At 42.8% G+C, this 20,180-nt stretch overlaps 2 protein-coding genes across 3 annotated transcripts in view; one reads left to right on the top strand and one right to left on the bottom strand.

The window, feature by feature from the left end:
- Positions 1-887: 887 nt before the first annotated feature.
- PURG (purine rich element binding protein G) lies at positions 888-3,941 on the bottom strand. Of its 2 annotated transcripts, none has more exons than XM_063129033.1 (2): positions 3,869-3,941; positions 888-3,052 (listed from the first exon to the last, which is right to left on the bottom strand). In XM_063129033.1, the coding sequence occupies exon 2, from the start codon at positions 3,037-3,039 to the stop codon at positions 2,026-2,028; it is 1,014 nt and encodes a 337-aa protein (XP_062985103.1). In that variant the 5' UTR covers positions 3,040-3,052; positions 3,869-3,941; the 3' UTR covers positions 888-2,025. The 2 variants fall into 2 exon arrangements, with proteins under 2 accessions (XP_062985103.1, XP_062985104.1); XM_063129034.1 differs by lacking the exon at positions 3,869-3,941 and adding an exon at positions 3,766-3,836.
- Positions 3,942-4,415: 474 nt separating this feature from the next.
- Positions 4,416-20,180, top strand: part of WRN (WRN RecQ like helicase) — a 79,830-nt gene continuing 64,065 nt past the window's right edge. The window contains exons 1-8 of the mRNA XM_063129037.1: positions 4,416-4,461; positions 5,086-5,196; positions 5,873-5,991; positions 7,422-7,567; positions 9,731-9,879; positions 11,464-11,613; positions 16,267-16,339; positions 19,658-19,772. Coding sequence (XP_062985107.1) covers positions 5,122-5,196; positions 5,873-5,991; positions 7,422-7,567; positions 9,731-9,879; positions 11,464-11,613; positions 16,267-16,339; positions 19,658-19,772 — 827 coding nt within the window. The 5' untranslated portion in view covers positions 4,416-4,461; positions 5,086-5,121. The remainder of the gene's footprint in view (positions 4,462-5,085; positions 5,197-5,872; positions 5,992-7,421; positions 7,568-9,730; positions 9,880-11,463; positions 11,614-16,266; positions 16,340-19,657; positions 19,773-20,180) is intronic.

Below are 20,180 nucleotides of genomic sequence, written 5' to 3'. Positions count from 1 at the left end.
TTCAGATGAACAATTTTTCCCCTCAGAAGTACCCTTGGTATTTGATTATACCATTATCTTTCAAATAACTTACTGTACTGTAGCCCAGCAGGGCACTAGTAATTAAAATAACCAAATCAGAAGTCTTAAGTTTTAGGTTAGACATTATTTGTTAACTGTTATTTCTGAAACTAGACCAAATGCTCGGTAGGTCCCATTCTCATATATTGGGCAAATCACCTAAAACAGTGAAATTAAAGTCCATACTTCTTTTTCTCTGTCACAACTGTAACACACATTTCTAAATTTCCTTTGATGATTTTGGTGCAAACTCTTTTTTTTTCTTTTGTTTGTATGTAAAAGTATTTTGACAATTTTGTCACTAAACCACATGCCAGATTATGCTCTCTTCCTTCACAGCTCTGGAGAAAGGAGGTCACAGAACACATTTAATATGGCATAAATGGAAGTGGCAAGTAGAACAGAATTAAAGCTAGAAACAATTTTGTTTGGGTGTCAAAGCATCTGGATATGAAAACAGATTTGTACTTGGATTTAAGATCGCCAAAAACATGCACTTTCTTTGATGGAAAAGAACTTCATGGTTATTTTTCTGTATATGAAAAACAAGATGTTTAAAAGACAGAAATAGTTACACAGTATCAAGGTCTAAAGTACATGCTTTGGTGTTCGAAGACAAAACCTTTCAGCCGTGACTTGATTTACAGTGTAATCCTAGCCACGTCTACTCAGAAGTTAGGACTATTGTATTAAAGACATCTTGCTCCCAATGGGCACAGAATTCCAGTTTTAACAGAATAAAAAGATTTTGCTAGATAAAAAGGAATCATTATATTTCTTGTTCATGAAAAGCCTCCTACCTCCATAATAATCCACACAGATTCCTCCAGCCATCTTCTAGATTTTTTTTTTAAAGTAAAAAACAAATTTTTTTGTTTGGAAATCTTGTCTCTAGATGCATCTTAACAGATTAGACTGAAGGATTATGTGTTATGTTTTAACAAAAGAAAAAAAGTGCAGATCACGGCTTAGAATAATAAAATATTTTAAACACAGGATTTATAAAGGAACTGCTGATAGCTGTTACTGAATGTTTCAACTGCAGCAATGTGAAACCAGAGATCTGCTTGATACAAATTAAGTGATGCACCAAAATCTCTCAAAGCATTTTCTCAAAATATATGAAGATAAAAACAAAAGTTATTCTAATACCATTCCACATTACAGTCATACTTAATCTCCCTATTTCGAATTTCAATCCCAACCAAAACCACCTACCAAATTCCCACATCACAGCAACTCGCTAGAACTTCTAAACCCCACAAATATAAAAATAGCTTTTGAAATTTTGTAACACTATTTAAATAAACTCTCCTCACATGAAGTAAGCAATCCATACAGAATGGATGATTCATGATTAACATTAATCAGAAACAATCTATTAACTCAGAAATTGATTTATATTGGTGGGACACTTAAAGTACTGGGTTATCATAAAATTAGGTAACCATGGAATTAATTAATGGCCAATACAATACAGGTTAGACCTCCCCCATCCCCTCAAGATTTTTTTTTTACCATAATCAGCAGATTAATTTATTTAAAGATACCTTTCCCAATACAACCATTTAAAACTTAAAGATCAGTTTTGGTCATAAATGCTCTATGGTTAATACTAGAAGATATTAATTCCACCTGGCTTATGCTTATCATGTTATACACAACACAAACCTTATACAGATTTTTTTAAAATGTCACAACAGATTTAGTGCTATTATACATGATTTCATATTCCTGTAAGATTAAGTATCATAATCATTGGGCGGTTAATTATTCTTGTAAGAAATCACAGAGATGTTGTTGGGTATAATTTAACATGAAAACCAGACCCTTATAGTATTATATATATTGGAGTTATCTAACAAGAGGGAAGAACTTACAAAAAGAAAGGCAACTTCTTCCAACCACTACATATCAGTATCTAGCCATTTCTCTAGTTTACTTCTTGCTCTGTTGAAGCAAATTCTAATCAAGACCCTCTTGTTCTTCACCACTGTCCCCTCTGATATCCATTCTTTTCTCTTTATGGCCGTTGTAAATTCTCCTCATCTCTTCTTCATATTTGATAAAGTTTTCCCCAAATCTTGTCCATGCTTTGTATGGGACAGTGATGGTATTACGGTATGGAGGCCTCACTTCACTTACCTTCAAAAAAATACCATACCTGTTGGACCCCACATCAAAGTAGAACCTCTTGTTGTCCACCCTGAAGGAAGTCCCCTCTGGGAGTTCCGGAGGCTCATCGCCTCCACTCCGCCTTTCTTCTATGTCTCCTTCACCATACTCTTCAATGAGCTGGACCAAAGCATCCCTGAACTCAATCATCCCCTGTGCTGGAAGGACAATAGTCTGTTCCTGTCCCAAACTGTGACCAAAATATCCTATCATGCCAGGTCCTCTAATCAAAGTCTGTCTAATCCTTAAGAAACGTCCACGTTGGTTCTCCTTCAGGTCTAGATAATACTTCCTATTGTCTCTTTCAATGTATTCAGTTTTTAACACACTGTGAAGATGCTCTTCAGATCCCACTGATGCTGGAGGAGATGGTGGGTGATGGTGTTGTCGCCTTCTTGAATCTTGCTCTTTGCCATTCGCATGCTCATTCCGATGACTCTGGCTGCCTTTCAGGCCCAAATGGGCATAATGCTCTATGAAATCTCCTAGACAATCCTTCAGTTCAGAAGCTACTGACAAGGACAGAGTCAATTTGCTTTTCCTGATATTGTCCTGTCTGCCTCTTCCTATCCAGACCTCTGCTATCTTCAGGAAACGGCCTCGAGAACTCTGCTTCACATCCAGATAAAACCTCTTTTTTTGGATGTCCACTCTTTTGGAGGCCAGCTCCTGGATTTCCATGCAGCCCGCCTGAGAAGAGGAGGCAGGATAATGATACTGCTGCTGGGATTGGGAGTAAATGCTCCTGTGTAGGCCAGAGCCCCCCACACTCCTTCCTCCTCCTCCTCCTCTGCCTCTCTCCATCTTTATCAATCAACTGAAAACAACAAATATATAACAAAGATGCATAACATCATAGACATCCAACAGGCCTATTCTGTTACCCCAGCAATAGCATCTCTGTTCATAATTAATTTCACTACAAAGATGCTCCACTAATAATGTTGTCTTTTACCCCGACACAATGTGGCAGTGGGAAGAGAAACAGAGCTGGCTGGCAAGGAAATATAGCGATGGGTAGGTCTTCCTCTGCTAAATTTCAGCATGTCAGAAAGCTCTCCACAGGATTAAGGCCAGTAAAATATCTTTGCCACCCTTTTTAATCGGCCTTGCTCTTTGTGCCTTGAACAGCAGCCTGGCATGCAAGATTTAGCAGGCGAAGCTTTTTTCCAGTCAGCTTTACCACACCAGACAACTTTAGGCTCGCTAAATTTCTGCAGGCCAGGCTCCTGGTCAAGGCATGGTGGCATCCCTTGAGGGACGGGTGGGGGAGGTCGAGCCTGCGTTTTGGCCTGAAGCAGACACATCACCACCCTTCCTGAATACGGGCCTTCGCGCCGCCACCAAGCCTGTAAATTGCTTTCCTCCCCCCCCCCCCCCGGGGCCAAATCAGCCCCCGTTAGTTACCTCTGGGATGGGCCGATCCCCATCGGGCAAGTGGCTCGGACACGCCAGCGACCCTCCCCACGTACTAAGCCCGACATACCCAACGGTCTCTTCCCCCCCCCTCACCCCTCTCACAGAGCTCACCCGCTAATGCCCCCCCTCCGCACGCTCCGCCGCCGCCATGACAGGTACGCGAGGCAGGATCAGGACACGGAGGAAACCGTGGAGGCAGCGGGGGGCTACTTACTCCATCCCGTCAGTTGCTTCTCGCCCACACGCTTGTCAGCCTGCCAGCCACGGCCGCTGCCCGTCTTGGCCCCCGCAGCGTTCGCCTTCTCCGCGCTGCCGCCCGCAGGGAGCGGGTTGGGAACATCCCCGGCCGGGCAGGTCCTATCGCCGCCGCCTGGCTTGTTTCCTGCTTCCGGTGTCCCGGGTCCGTTTTCTCCACCGGAAAACCAGCGTAACCCGCACCTGCCACACGCCAGCGACAGAAACGAAGCGCGGAACACCGGAGGACGGGGCAGGTTTCGTTTTCCTCCACAAATACGCGGATGTCTCCTTCCCCCGCCTTTCCTCAAAGAACCACGAACTACAACCCCCAGAATGCCTTACGGTGCCGGCAAGCGCGGAAGCCTTTGTGCGCACGCGCTTCACCTCATTTCACCTTCTAGAGTCGACAGCGGTGGGGGGAAAAAGGGCGGTGGGGGAGGAGAAGGGGGTTTGAAGTGCTCGTGATGCAATTGTGTTGCGACTGTCGCGTCGGTTCGTCGTGACGATTTTCTCGCGCGTCTGGCGGGAAAGATTGCTGTGAGGTGGATCCTGGAGAAGGCTTGGGGTGAGGTGAGTTTTGGCGAGTAAGGTGGCTGACGTGTTGTTGTCCTTAATTGTAGAACTTCTGGACACCCACCCCAGTGCATATTAACTTAATTCAGTGTACAAACACAAGAAAGCGGCACTTACTTGGCAGTATGTTCTTGTGAACCCAGTGGGGCTTCTGAGTAAACATGCGAAAGATTGAGCAGTGCAGCCTGGAAAAAAAACAAAAATCTAAATTTATTTACTGTGGAGTAAGACCTATTCACCTTTCTTGAATTTACACCTGGGTAAATGGGCATAGGAATACACTTGCATAGGTTGGTTTGGACATGCATGGACTTAATGTGTGAACTGACCCCTGAGAAACACTGAGTTTGAGTAGACACTGGATTTTGTTTTGGTGATTCATATGTGCAACTTATCACTTATTTATTGTTTATTTATTACATTTATATACCGCCCCATAGCCGAAGCTCTCTGGGCGGTTTACAAAAGTTAAAAACAGTGAACATTAAAACAAATAGACAAAAATTTAAAACCATCAAAACAATATCCATTCATCACTTGATATTACAGTTGCCAAGTGACAAAGCTGGATATGTGGATTACCTTTGGTCAAATGTTCTTTACCTCCCCTTATTGTTTCAGTTAACATATGCATTCAGATGAATACGTTGATAGAATATGGATTCTCCACCAAATAAACTTCCTCAGTGGATGACTAAGCAGAGCAAAGAAGATTCTGTGGTTGATAAAAAGGTAGAGATTCAGAACATATGTTTGATTCACACAGAACAATAGCAATGGAAAAGACCACTGAGACGTCATGACATGCAGTGCAGAAATTCTTAATCTCATTACATCTTCAGTACTGCTGACTATTTCTGTCCCTTGCTGAAGTTTGTGTTTCTCAGATTTGTTATGCACTCAATATTGTTGATGATCATGTGAGCTTGGGGTTATGATTGCAGGTCCTGGTCAGTATTCAAAAGACCAGTTATAAGTAATTTTATTTAACTTTTGCAGGGAAGTTTCAGTAGTGGAGATGGGAGTGTTGCACCATGATATATAGTGGTTTGTTGCTGTTATTTGATGTAGTGATTAATCTCTGTGTTAAAAGAGTCCTAGATCTTACACATGTACGGGGCTAAGGTTCTTGAAGGGAGTTATGGGAATTATTTATGTAACATATGCCTTTGCATACTTTACAAAATGAAAACGTGCCTTTTTTTTCTCATATAGAGATTACCTTCCAATCAATCTGGTTTAGCTGTGGCTGCCCCATAATACCTTTACCAACTGACAGCAATTGTCCTAAAATTTTCTTAACGTGGATAAGAAGACCAGTGTGCTGAGCCTTATGCCAGTATGAGTGAAACATTCAATCATTTTTAACCATGCCTTACAACATGCTATCTTTTACATTTTTATGAAGCAGAAGAATCCAGTCCATCGGAGTGTTCTGGAAGACAGCCTTCCGTTCTTAGAATTCCATGGCTCTATCGTTTACAGCTGTAATGCTAGTGATTCTTCCTTACTCTCTGAAGATATTGTGTAAGAAACTGAAAGCTTGCATTTATCATTTGCAGACCTATTTTTGTACTTTAAAAAAAGGCCACAATCCACGCACACTTTCCTGGGGGTAAGCCCTATTGAGTTCATTGGAGCTTACTTCTGAGTAGACAGGTATAGGATTGTATTTTTAAGGCACAATTCTATGCATGTTTAGTCAGAAATAAGTCCTACAACTCCCAGCATTATGCTGCCTTGGGAATACTAGGATTTGTAGGATTTATTTCTGTCTAAACATACATAGGATCATACCAGTAATCCTCATACAATTTTGCCCATACTGTCAATGGTGTTCTTATCTGACTACCACTGTTCAGGGCAGTGATGAATTTTAATTTTTAAAATTTATGTTTATATCCCAGGCCTTTTTTTTTCTGATTTTCATAAATTTCTCAATGGAAAGTGTGCCAGGAAGCGCAGTTTAAGAACCTTTGTACTTAATAGACAAAATGATAACATTGCTTCATTAAAATGGTTATTTATTGTCGTATTCTGTTTGAAATATTTTTTACTAACTCTGGAGCTTACAAATTCTTGTTCACTCTTGTCCTGTCGTAGTCACTTATAAATGTATTAACTCCAATGCAGATGTAAAAATGGCTGCCTGAGAATCATAGTTTGCAAATTGGGAGTCAATGTTTGGGACATATATTCTCCCTTTCCTTTCTTTTGTTGCCGTAACCATGGTTTAGTCACTACAGTTGCACCAACACTCACCATAGTTAACACCAACTAGCTAGTATTTCAAACAGGGTTTGTAAGCCTTGGTTTCCAACTGATTAAGAGGGAAACTATGGCCAGTAGTAACTATAAATACTTTTGATGTAGGTGTAACACTAAACCAGCGATGGGGAAGTGTTCTGACTTGAGGGACGGGATTTAGTTCCTGGTTACCCCCAGGGGTCAGGCCCTTCCTCTTAGGTTCTGCTCCCTGGCATAACAGGGGTCCCTTTCTCCATACAAGAGAGTTTCTATGAGTCTTTCTGCACAGAGAAAGCAATCCCCTTAGACAAAGGGATTCCTCAGCACTAGAGGAAGGCAGCATTTCTCTAGTGCTGAGTGGTGAAACCTTGCTCTTATCTCTGATCATTAAAAAAGAGGTTTTGCCACTCAGCACTAGAGAAATGCTGCCTTCCTGTAGCACTGGGAGAGGGAGTGGCTCTGGGAGGGAAACCCCATAACCTCTCCAGACTGGATCTGGCCCAACCCCGTACTAAGTCATGATTAAGGCAAATGAGGGAAGAGGGGTGATTTGTGTCAGAAAGAGGAGGAGGGAGAGGCAGGGGTACACTTTTCTGAGACTAATTCCTGACTTGATCACCATGGTTTGTAGGGAGCCATCATCAGGTTTGCACTGGATCTTTGAAACAGTTATATAGGAAATAAGCCTCGTATGTATTTTTATCTTTCAGTACGACTTTGCCTGATGGAACTGTGCTAGGATTTGACATTGAATGGGCACCACTCTATACTAAAGGCAAGGAAGGGAAGGTTGCCTTAATCCAGCTGTGCAAGTCTGAAAAAAAGTGTTACCTGTTTCACGTCTCTTCAATGTCAAGTCAGTACTGTTCTATTTAATAATCTCTAAATAAAATGGACTCATCAAGCTGCCATTTATATAAGCTTTTCCAAACACAATTTGTTTTATAATGTGGGAACATATCTGCCTTTACTATACCAGGGGTGTCCACCAATCACAAGATTTCACCTAGATCTTTCCTATAGCAGGTACTACTCCTTTAGTTGGAGTGTTTTGTGGGACTAATAGGCACTAGGCAGTGTTCTCTCCTCCCCCCCCCATTTCTTTACCCTCAAGGTTTTATTTTGAATAGTCTTGAGCTCTGAACATTTGTGTTCCCTTAGTGCCATGTGAGTGTCTGCAATTTCTTTCTTTTTTGTTCTGTCTCGTGGAGATGTTCTTTGATGTCTTCCTTAGTTTTTGGTAGTGTGTAAATTTTATTCACACACACACAGCTGTGTGAGTGACCAATGTTCACAAGCATTCTGATCTTTTATTAAAGTATTGTATTGTTCACACACACACACACAGAGAACAATATAAAACCAGTTCACAAACCTCATGCCTCTAGGGGAAGAGGTAGGAGCAGAGATACTAGTGAGACAGGTAACTCCTTCCTGGTCCACCCAACTAGCTTGTTTCCCAAACTTGGAACTGGTGTATCTGAGATTCAGCAGATCAAGAGAGAATACAACTGCTTCAAGGACAGACCCCACTCAGTGAAAGATTTCAAGATTTGGATTTAAGAATTAATATATGGGTTGTGGTCTCTGAAACCTCTCTCCAGCCAAATAATGCAAACTGCTACCACAAAACATACATTCATTGCTCAAACAGTATCAGAGAATAACAAATCTATGCAATGATGAAGCCTACAATGCAATTAGGACGGTTAGAAGTATAATAGAAATCGTGGCTAGCATATTTCTTAGTAAAATTAAAGTTCTATTCCTCTCAACCAAGACAACTGTCATCATTGAGATTTTATAATTACCTGTTTGTAGAGCGTAGGCAATCACGCTTGGCGACCTTCTCATTTTCCCAGGATCTCTCTGGGCAACCTGATCTAACTCGCTGTTATAAGTCATGCGTTGACAATGACCTCATTCTAAGTTTCAGACATGGTCATACCACCATTCCTATTTCTCTCAATGTAGCTACACTTGCCACTGGCACCAGTAAAACTTAGAGGAAGGTATCTCTGCTAAGCTAAGCAGCCTTCTGGTTCCAATAGTTGACCGATCGACTTTTGGCAACCGTGCTCCATTTCTCTTACTTCCATTACTCACAGTCATATCACAACACTAGTCACGGTTGTTGCTGATCACTTACGGTCAGCATACACAAATAATTAGGAATAACATTTCCTATGAACTACAATGAATTCTTACCAATATTGCACGTTACATTCATACTCTGTGATACTAGAGGCAGAGTTGTTTTTGGCATTTGCCATGCTCATCGTAGTGTCCTTCCATTCCACACTGTGCCAAGATCCAATGCCCCTTGTTTGCAGCAGATGCAGCAGCGCCACCCCACCTCTGAGACTGCTTCAGCTAGTGGGATCCAGCCCCTTTCTGCTGCAAAGAGAGGCTTTTTGTGAAGGGGATGGCAGGAAGAGGCAGGGGATGGCAACTTGCTAGACACTGAGATGCCCAAGGAGCTGGACTTGCAGAGGCAGGAGGGAAATATATGTATTATTTCACAGCCTTGTTATCTCCTCCAGAGGAGGCAGCATCACCAGTGGTTCTGTGGTGAACACTGTGGAGGAGGCAGAGGCACCCATATCAGCAGGTGCCCCCTCTGACGCCCCTTACTCCCGTGGTGTTGGAGAAGGCCCAGGCTTGACACAGTGGTTCTGGGTTGCTGACAAAGAGCATGGTTTGGGACCACTTTGCGGTGGCAGCGGATCCCAGCTCTGCCACTTGGCTATACTTCAGTTGGATGTCATATTTGAGCCAGTGGTTGTCTTGAAGCCCTGCATGGAGGCCACCGAAATCCTCAGCTCCAGAACTGCTCTCTTTCATCAGGTGATTCTTATGAGAGCAAGAATCAACTCATGTTATTGGAAGAGCTTGGTGATGCTGAGGTTTGCATGAAATTAGGTCGGGAGCTGCAGGTTGTACGTGGCCTCAGGTAAGGCAGAATAGGTACATCTTCCTAAATTAAATACATTTGTATGTGTGTATGTAATTTCTCCAGGCTTTCCTGTGGGACTGAAAAGGTTGCTTGAAGATAACCATATTAAAAAAGCCGGGATTGGTATCGAAGGGGATAAATGGAAGCTGATGCGTGATTTTGACATCAGATTGGGGGACCTTGTGGACTTGGCTGACCTTGCCAATGAAAAGGTAATCATCACTCAGTTGTTTGTTGAGGAGGATACTCAGCAGAGAAGTCATGCAAAAGGCAGCTGAGTAGGGGAGCAAATCTGGGCTGGAGATTGAGAAGAATATTACAAAATGAATCTTCTGCAACTGGTAGATATTAAAACATAAGTGTAATACATGGTTAAAGGAAAATATTACATCTCACATTGAGATTTGCTAGGATCAATGTACTTAATGTGCCACATACATTTCCCTCTTAACTTTTGCCTATTGGACTAGTTACTTCCATGCAAAGATTGAATATTTAGGAATTGCTGTTTTGTCAACCCAGACCACTGTTGATTGCCTTGCCATTGATGTAGGTTGCTATCAACAAGTTGCTGGGTGACCTAGGATGCAGTCCTGTACACACTTACCTGGGAGTAACTCCCATTGAATTTGCTGGAGCTTACCTCTGAGTAGGCATGCATAGGGTTGTACTGTTAGAAGCATAAATGTCCTGTTGACCCTTTGAAATTTCTCAGATGTTCCTTCCATGTGTTGTGGAGCTCAGGGCTGAGTGCCATGAATGGGTCCCTGCTTGGCACCAACCTGGTCACCCCACTGATGCTGCAGCTGCCCTTTCCCTCACCACCAGAGCCCTGTCCTTGTGGTGAGTCTGCTTGCTGCCAGTTACTTACGCCAACCCGTCCTCCTTGCAGATGTGTTTACCTGGTAGAGGTTATTATGGGAGGTGAGTGATCACTTGGCTCTGTTTCATGGCAGAGAGCTGCCATGTTAGATCTCCCAGATGCAATGCCCAGCATCTGCAGTGAACATTGGATCTTGAGGAATCTAAGCTGGTGGCTGCTGAAGATCAGAGCCAAGAGCTAGCTCCCATAATAAGCAGTGCTCAGTAGGCATGTCCATGGGGAGAAGGGGGTGAGTGGAGTAACTGTGCCATGCGGGAGCAGCAGAGCAGCAGGGGCTCCTGCTACTGGATGTGGGTCCCAATGGTGGTAGGGGCCAAGATCAGTGATGGGCCTTTTTGAGCTGCTGGACAGACTGACCCCTGACTGTTTGGCTTCAGATCAGCCTAGTGCAAAGTACTCACTTCTGAGACTTATGAATCTATAGGAATTGGAAAAGATCAGTTGGGTCACGGTCACTGAAAATTTCATGTTCCATGAATTTGGAGTGAGCTTATTCGTTTATCGTCTTCTTGCCAGTATTTATTGAACTTGCGTGTAATGGTACCTCTCCAAAGATACAGAAAAATGAGCCATATGTGATGAATATTTGAGGTTAATAATAGCTATTTGACTTAGTTGGTACATGTGTTCGTTCATTGCGACACACCTAGTTGCAGTGCACTTACATGATAAAGTTCCATGGCTTTAAAGAAGTTTTGCATTGTGAAACCCTTTCACAGGCGACAGCTCTGGTTAGACCCGGCTTAAAAATTCATAATGTGTTTTGAATGTGAGTATTTTAAACTTGTATTTTAATCAATAAATGATCATATTAGATTTATTCCGTTGACATCAGAATTCGTTCACTGCAAACTTGCTCTTTGATGTAGCTTCAGAAATAGTTTGTACATAACTATTACAATCTTATTTTTAGCTAAAATGTAAGGAGATATGGAGTCTGAACAATCTTATAAAACACCTCTTCCACAAACAGCTTCTGAAAGACAAGTTGGTCCGCTGTGGTAATTGGGAACAATTTCCACTTACTGAAGAGCAAAAGCTGTATGCAGCCACTGATGCTTACGTATGTACAAAGAAATTCTATATTTTTCTAAGTTTATTTATGTATTGCATTTATATCCTGCCTTTTTCCCTCCAAGGAGAGGTTATATCTATCAATAGGAAATTTGCAAACCTACTTTGGTCAATCATATCTTGACTTAATAACCCTTCAGCCTGTGCGTGCTGCCTCTTCACTTCTCCCTTCTTTGTACACCGCAATTAAATCCAAAACTCATCCAAGCTTGGAAACTATGGTTGTCAGCCTTCAAACAATCCAGAATCATAAACAAGCTTCAAACCATGGCTTAAGACCCTAGCTTGTTCTGAGGGTGGTAATCACAGTTTCCCTTTTCAGACAAAATGGGAACCTGATTTAACTGAAGATTTAATTGTGGCATGCCAAGAAAGGAAATGGCTCTGTGCAGAGGTACATGACTCATTCATATTTTGGGTTATTAAGCCAAGACAAGGTTGTCCAAGTGAGGTCCTTTTTTCTTGGCACTGCTGAAGTGTTCTGATGGATGGAAGCAAGAGTCTGTCTTGTCTTGTATAAGCCCATTTCCCAGAATTTCAAAATCACAATGGAATGGGACAAGACAAAATAGGACTGACTGTTGTACCTCGTTGGCATTTGCCTTTAAAAACAGAGGCATCAAATTCATTTGGGCTCAAAGGCTCCATACTTATAATCTTACATTAAAACGGCAACATATTAAATGGGGTCTGGGGTCGATAATAGGATCAGTGATTAGCCTCTACAAATATAAACCTACTGACATGAACCTACCCATACACTGCACTCAACATCTAAGGTCCTCCTCCAAGTGCCTACTCTGAGGGAAGCTCAGAGGATGGCAACAAGGGAGAGGGCCTTTTCAATGGTGGCCCCACAATTATGGAATGATTTCCCCAATGAGGCTCGCCTGGTGCCAACACGGTTATCTTTTCGCTGCCAGGTCAAGACTTTTTTTTTATCCCAGGCATTTAACAGTATTTAACAACACAAAGGTTTTTTTTAATGGACCCCCAGAACTGTTGTTTTTAAATGGATACCGTTGTTTTTATATTGTTTTTATGTTTTTGGTGGTTTTAGATTTTGTATACTTTTTAATGTTCACTGTTTTTAATTTTTGTAAACCGCCCAGAGAGCTTCGGCTTTGGGGTGGTATATAAATGTAATAAATAAATAAATTAATAAATATCATGTGCTAAATGTGCTACTCTTCCATATTTTGCCTGCCAAATCCTCTTCACCAGTACCATTGCTGTCCCCAGATGGCACCATCTAAACCTCCTTTGTGTGAACTTCCTGAAATTGTCACATGCCAGAACGGCAGGTTCTCGGTCTGCGGAGGAGTGGAGCCAACAGGAAAGGAAAGAGTTAATTCGTCCCTGCTTGAAAAGGCAGTGCCAAAACTTCCACCCTGGGAGGAGGAACTGCTGCCCTTTCCAGTCTTGCCATTCTAAACAGCCCTACCATTGGTAGTATAAACTGGTTACTCCACCTACCCATGTGGTACTAGGATGCTAGAATGACACACTCATAGGTCATTTATTTTTGCAATACAGGGGTGGGGAACCTCTGAACCTCCTGATTTTGGACTCCAACTCCCATCATCCCTGACCATTGGCCATGCTAGCCGGGGTTAATTAAACAACAAGTCTTTCAAGAATAAAAAGCATAAAATGATTGCTAAACAGCAGTTAAAAATGGGAGCGGGGGGAATAATCTCAGTTAACACCAAAAAGAGAACTTATCATTCATAGCCGGACAAATGTAAAGGTCTTGGAATGGCATCTAGAACTCACTGGACTGAGTACCAGGAGAACAGTCCTGGGGAGAGCAATCCAGAGTCAGGGCACTACTCCAGAAGAGGCCCTTTCCGCCTGCCTGATCTCTAATGTGTTAGACTGTGGTCCTCTGGATATTGTTGGACTCCAACTCCCAACAACATCTGGAAAGCTATTGGTTCCCAGCTCCTGGAGTACCAGCACTGCAGATATTGGTTCCATGGACCCAGTTTCGATGTGTTGCTGGCCATATGAAGACCTGAATGGGGAACACTTTTTTTTAAAGACAGGCGCCCTCAAATGCCACATTTAAATTAGGATGAAGCAGCCAAGGCGCATAAATAGTGTGCAGATGGATGAGGGTATTCCTTGTGATCAGAAGCTCTGTGGCAGAGCAGCTGGAAAGGCTTTTGGGAGCAGATTTGGTTTCCGGCTTCCAGTTGCTAACCCCCTAATCTAGGTCTCTTAGTCTCTGCAATTTGGCCAGGTTCGCATGATTGCGGGGGCAATTACCTGTGCGGTGGAGGTGGCTTCATACTCACACTACAACCCTTACTGCACTTTGTCAGTTGAAGGGTGGGTACAAACCACCCCCACCATGCCATGCACCAGGTTTGGATGACACTCCAGCTCATGCTGCAGCGCGGGTAATTAGGTAAACCACAGGCACGCGGGGTGGCACATGCACGAATGGGAGGAGAAGCCACAATGGTTTCTTTTACCCCCACGATTGTGCAAACCCAGTCAATATCTTGACAAAGTAAAAATCCAGATCAAACCCTTTGTCTGTGTGTCAGCTTATGAGAGAGGGAGTCAGTGGCTTAGGTCAATGTTGCAGGACCCCTTAGATTCTACTACAAATAGCACAGAAGGTTAACTATAGAGAGAGTTACTGGCTGGAGGAAAGCCAGTTGCATAGGATGGGTCTGCCAAAAGAAGAAATGGCTTCTGAATTCAACCCGGAAACTTCTGATGATAACTAACTTCATAAAATAGCATTCTGAACTAAGTAGCTGTACCCGGCGTAACATACACTGTTGTAGCATATCTTAAAGTTTATTAATTAAATATCATTGCGGGGGCGCGGGCTGCTTGGAGGCCGCCAATACAGCTCCATCTGGCAGACCTGGGGGGCAGGGAGGTCGGGGGGAGGGGGAGCAGGTGTCCCCCTCTCCCCGGGGTTCCTGTTAGCCTTGGGCCGCCTGCCCAGCTCGCATGAGATTAGGCCGGGGCCTGGGCTCGCAGCAGGCGAGCAGCCTCCTACCCGACCACAAGGGCCTCGGCTGTGCCTTGCTCATCCTCCAGACCGTGGCGCTGCCCCCTTTGTGGGGGGTGGGGGAGCGAAGAGACAGAAAGGGGGGTAGGGTTACCTTGGAAAGCCCAGAGGAGTCAGGCGAGGGGCTTAGCAACCTGTATCAGCTGACGTTACAAGTTATTGTTGCTTAGCAACCTGTACGGAAACACACCTAAGCGTTTTATAGAGAGAGATTATATATGAGCTCTTCATAAATTTTACACAAACTGGCCTATTAGTTAAGGTCATCGTTGGAGGCCCTTCTTGGGATGCCCGTCTTGGGATGCCCCCATCCTTCAGAGATCAGGCAGCTGGCTTGAGTAGAAAAGGCTTTTTCGGTGATAGTACCCTGACTTTGGAATGCTCCTCCCAGGGATGTTTGCCTGGTACCTTATCTAATAATTTCTAGATGCTAATTCAAGACCTTACTTGCCCAGGGAATTAATGATTAGTTATCTTCTTGCTATTGACAGAGATTATTCCCTCCTGTTTTTAACTGCTGCTCGTCTTTAGTTCTGTGGCTTTTATTTTGTGTAAGACTTGACTTTTAAGAGGGCCAGTTAATAAGCCCGGTTCGCAAGTAGTATATGGACAATGTTAATGAAGCATTGAGCTTGGATGTTCTTCCCCCAGGCCACTTCCCTACACAATGGGCAACCTTGACAGAGTTTAGTTTCACTTTCCATGAAAGCTGGCTTGCCATTATATACAAGCTAAAGATGGTGGATTAAAAAAAATTGGTTAGTTAAACAAGCCAGCTAGTGTGATGGCTATGAGCTTTATTTTAGCATAAGCGAAGCCATGTTTGATCAATCTGATTAATAAAAGTCAGATATTGGGCATTGCTAAATAGCTGAGCCACTGAGAGTCTGCAGTGAGACAGACTTCCCTTTTTCCCCTAGTTGCCTTGGTGACAGATCTGCTGCAAGAAAGTTGTAATCAGCTAGAATTTCCATTTTGGTAAACAAGCTTTCTGCTCATTCTCTAGTTGCTTCTGCCAAACTGGCTAATAAAACAGGTAGCATACCCAGCAAACCTCAGAGAAGGGTATTCCTTGGCAGAGGTATGTCTTCCTTTCTATCAAGAAACGTGCGTTGGACCATAAGAAGCATCTTCGTAATGTTTGGGCCACAACGCTATGCAACCTATTGTTTGATGATGGCTTATTTAGAAACTGACTGGAGTTTGTTTTAAGTTATGATCTCTTTCATGGAAAGTGAAACTAAATTCTGCCAAAAACTTCCGGCTGTACAAGAAAGGGATCGGGGTGAGCATGAGCCCAAGGCTCGTACCAGCTTGTGCATAGAATACAAATCATGGTTTAGCGTTATGTGCAAATCAGCTTGTTGTTTTTCGTTATTGTTTTGACTTCTTTGTAAGCTGCCTGGAGAATTTTTGATAAAAGATGGGATGTAATTTAAAAAACACACACATGAACTTATCTGAACCCAGTACAAAAAAGTCTTCATACACAGATACCAATTAACGATTACTTTAAAATACAAATATCTTTAGATTATATAAATAGTGTAAAATGTTAAGTATTACCTTTTCATTAAAAAGGTTTTCTTTGCTTTTCCGTTGTTGTAGGCGAGCTTCCTCATTTACCAAAAACTGATGAATATGAATCGTGATAATCGGATGCAGATTAGTATAGAAAGAGGTGAGTTTTGAAGTTCAGTATAAAGGGTATATTTGCTTTTACCATCTCTCTCCCCCACCTTTAACAACTGTGACCAGTCTGGCTTTTTTCTTAAAATAGACCCACCTTCTATGATGTTCATTCTTGAGAGCTGGGGGAATTTTCTGTTTACCTTACTTGACAAAATACAGTGGGCATGGTTGCAAAAAAGTTCTTCTCCTAGGAAGGCAGTCAATTGCCCACTAGAAGGGAAACAGACTCAGAGGCAAACGTTTTTACCAGGTTTTATTTGCAAATACGGCTAGTGCGAGGGTTCTCCCTTAGATGCTACTAGCAACCTCCTGTTGGTTATTCAGCTGCTTTTAAAGCTAAAGTCTAGGTCATCAGGTCCACACCTGTGACGAAGTCTACATTACAGGTTGCACGCGTGGTTACATTTCCATCCATTAAGCAAAGATCGTGGTTTCCCAGTTACACAGCTGTCATTCAAGTTGCCACGCAAGTGAAAAGGTTATGATTTCCTGGCTGTTAATTGAGCGAGACAGTTAATTGAGCGAAAAGGCTGTGGTTACAGATATGAGTAATTAGGCGGTTAACTGATCTCTTAGAACAATTTATGGTCAGCACATTTTGCTGTTGGAGATTTCTGTGGTTAGACCCCTAATCGACCTATTTTTCATACTGTCAGCGAGCATTCTACTGTAATATTGTCTTTCTCAAGCACAAAGGAGGGGAGATACGTGGGAACAGCAGAATATGACTACACATTGGCGCATTCTGGCTTCAAATATGGCTGCATATTGGCTCATTCCTGCAACAGCATGGTCACATATACATGAATGAAAAACTGGCTAGCTGATGTGCACAGCATTGCCTCGCATGCCTCTAAAGCAGCCTTTCTCAACCTGGGGCGCTCCAGATGTGTCGGACTACAACTCCCAGAATGCCCCAGCCAGCTCTGCTGGCTGGGGCATTCTGGGAGATGCAGTCCAACACATCTGGAGCGCCCCAGGTTGAGAAAGGCTGCTCTAAAGACTTTTTCAGACTGGAAAGATTAGAAGCAGCCCTTTTCCTAAGGCTATTTTACAGAAACGTTGGGGAATATGGTTTAAAAGGCAACGTGTTGTTTTTGTAACGCGGGCTACTCGTATCTTGTGGAATATCATCAGGAGACTATTGTGTGGCCTTGTACAAGGATGAATGCAGTACGTGACTCTTTGAGTCTGTCATGGAGTCAGACAATTCAGAGATTTAAAGGCCTGGCACCAGAGCTTTAATTTGCACTCCCAAACAAACTGGTAATCAAAGCAGCTCCTTCAGGATGAGCGTTGTATTGTCTTTTCTGTTAGTTCATGATTAGAGTCTAGCAGATGCATCTTGGGCCAGCTCCACATCTGATCATCTGGAGAGGGTTGTCGAATTAATACCATTATCAGTAACCCCTTGACTATTTAAACCACCACTGGTTTTCGTGTTGCCTGAACCCAGATTTTCTCTCCTTTAAAATCCCCCCTCCAAGCCTTGTACTTAATCCTCATCTTCAGCTATAGCAAAATTTAAGGGTGCATAACAGCATTTACTTATATTTATCTCTTATTACTTTTCTGTTATGTTCATGAACCTTGCTTTTTCCTCTCCCTTCCCTCCCGTTCTGGTCTCCCGCCCCACCCGCTCCTTCCCAAGACAGTGTCAAAATATTGAGCAGGACAAGGACCAGCTGCCCTTGCCTGTATTCTTCCATAAGCAACATGTAGACAGACAGGGCTGTAAAAATTAATACTTAAAATATGTATGTTGCCCCACTGTGCTAGTCACTCAGGCTCTTGAAGTAGCTACACTCCCAATAAAAATAGGCTAAACCACAACAAAATCCAACAAAACACTAATAAGAGCAAAAAAACACCCCACCTGTGCCCTAAAACAATCACCATCATCAAAACTCTTCCAATCACCTTAAAAGCTTCTCAGATAGATAAAGCCTTCTAAAGATGGAAAGGGACCCAGCCTGGAGGTACTTCCTGTGGAGTTTCAATGACAGGGTGCCATTCGATCAGGGATGGGCAACATGTCACCCCCTATGGCTGTTTTTTGCACCCATCTCTCTGCTGTTGAATTTGCTGCAGCAAACTAGGGTGACCATATGAAAAGGAGGACAGGACTCCTGTATCTTTAACAGTTGCATAGAAAAGGGAATTTCAGCAGGTGCCATTTGTATATATGGAGAACCTGGTGAACTCCCTCTTCATCACAACAGTTAAAGTGCAGGAGCTATACTAGAGTGACCAGATTTAAAAGAGGGCAGGGCACCTGCAGCTTTAACTGCTGTGATGAAGAGGAAATTTCACCAGGTTCTCCATATATACACATGAAAACTGCTGAAATCCCCTTTTCTATGCAACTGTTAAAGATACAGGAGCCCTGTCCTCCTTTTCATATGGTCACCCTAAGCAAACATCAGAGTGATTTTTGTTGGCAAGCAGAATTGTGCTCCTGGAAGGACGATTTTGCTTAAAAACAAGGTATGCACCTGTCTCTTTGCAAAATCACAATAAATATGGTAGCAAATCTGGTGGCAGCAGCGGCAGCAGCAATTTTGGAGCCCCTGGTGGGTTCCAGGGAGCCGGGGGGGGGGGGAAGCAGGCGTTGCATCCCCCAACCAGGGAAGTTGCCAAACCCTGCACTAGGTAACACTGCTACCAGCCTATAAGAAGGTTTGCCTATTACAGCATCACGTAGAGAGTTTGAAGTATGAGGGGGAGCATATAGGATTCAAGCCTTGGATCCAAACCAGGCCTTTTAAAGGTAAGCATCAGCACTTTAAATTGGGTCCAGGCAACTAATGAAGCCCTATCAGGGTAATTCTTATATGATCCCTTTGATTAGCAACTGCACTTTGGACCAGTTGGATTTTCTGACCACTCTTCAGAGGAAGTCTCATGTAAACAACATTGCAGTCACCCAACACAGAGGTTACTACTGCATCCTATTGTAATTAATAAATGAGTCCAGGTGTTGGTGACTTAGAATGAGCCAAGGTAATAAGCACCTGTATGAAACATATTAGGATGATCCTCTGTCTTTGTGAAAGAACCCAAGGTTGTATAAACTCATCCAGAGGGATAGGCGGGTAACAAATAAATATATTATCATCATCATCATCATCATCAACAACAACAACAAACAAACGTTATTGTAATAGCCCTATTCTTGGGAGCAAGCCCAAAATTGACATGGAATTGGCCTTAGGTAATTGCTTTTGAAACCATGGTTTTCTTGTGTTTCAAAGCCAAGTAACTAGAGCAAAGCATTGTAGTTGCAAAAACGACTTCTTTTTAACAGATGCAGCATTACAGCCATGTGAAATAAAGACGGAATTGGCATCTCTGTCAGAGGAGATCATGGATTTGGCTGATTGTCTTCCTGGCACTTTCAGACAATCTACAAATGTTCAAAGGTAATTTTAATCATTCAGTACAATTTAGTGGTGTAGGTTCGTTTTTCATAGCATTAGTATCTATGGATGTTAGATATTCATACGAGTCAGTGCATTGCTTGTGTGTTTATGGAGCCACAACATTTCATTGTTTGGGACTGAAAGAGCTGTGCATAGGACCTCCACGCTTGTACTGGCTTCTAGGCTTGCACTGAGGCTTTTCTGGGTTTATTTCTGAATGCAGCCCATTGCACTCCCTGAAAATCTTCTCCAGAAAATCAGGGGAATTTCCAGAAATGTCTCTGATACAGCAGCAAGATGTGTAGTCAGAACTGCCTTGTGTTCTGTTCCCTTTCAAAGTGCAGTTGGCTGGGATGCAGGACGGATCTTCTCAGTTGCGGTGACCAGTTTATAAACTCCCACCCTAAA

The sequence above is a fragment of the Elgaria multicarinata genome, chromosome 6 (genome assembly GCF_023053635.1).
Source record: "Elgaria multicarinata webbii isolate HBS135686 ecotype San Diego chromosome 6, rElgMul1.1.pri, whole genome shotgun sequence".
NCBI classification, from domain to species: domain Eukaryota; kingdom Metazoa; phylum Chordata; class Lepidosauria; order Squamata; family Anguidae; genus Elgaria; species Elgaria multicarinata.
The sequence above is the reverse complement of the archived record's forward strand: the minus strand, read 5'-3'. Positions and strand labels throughout refer to the sequence as shown.

Coding starts and splice junctions, on each gene's coding strand:
- PURG (XM_063129033.1), bottom strand. CDS start 3,039: ATGGAGAGAGGCAGAGGAGGAGGAGGAGGAAGGAGTGTGGGGGGCTCT.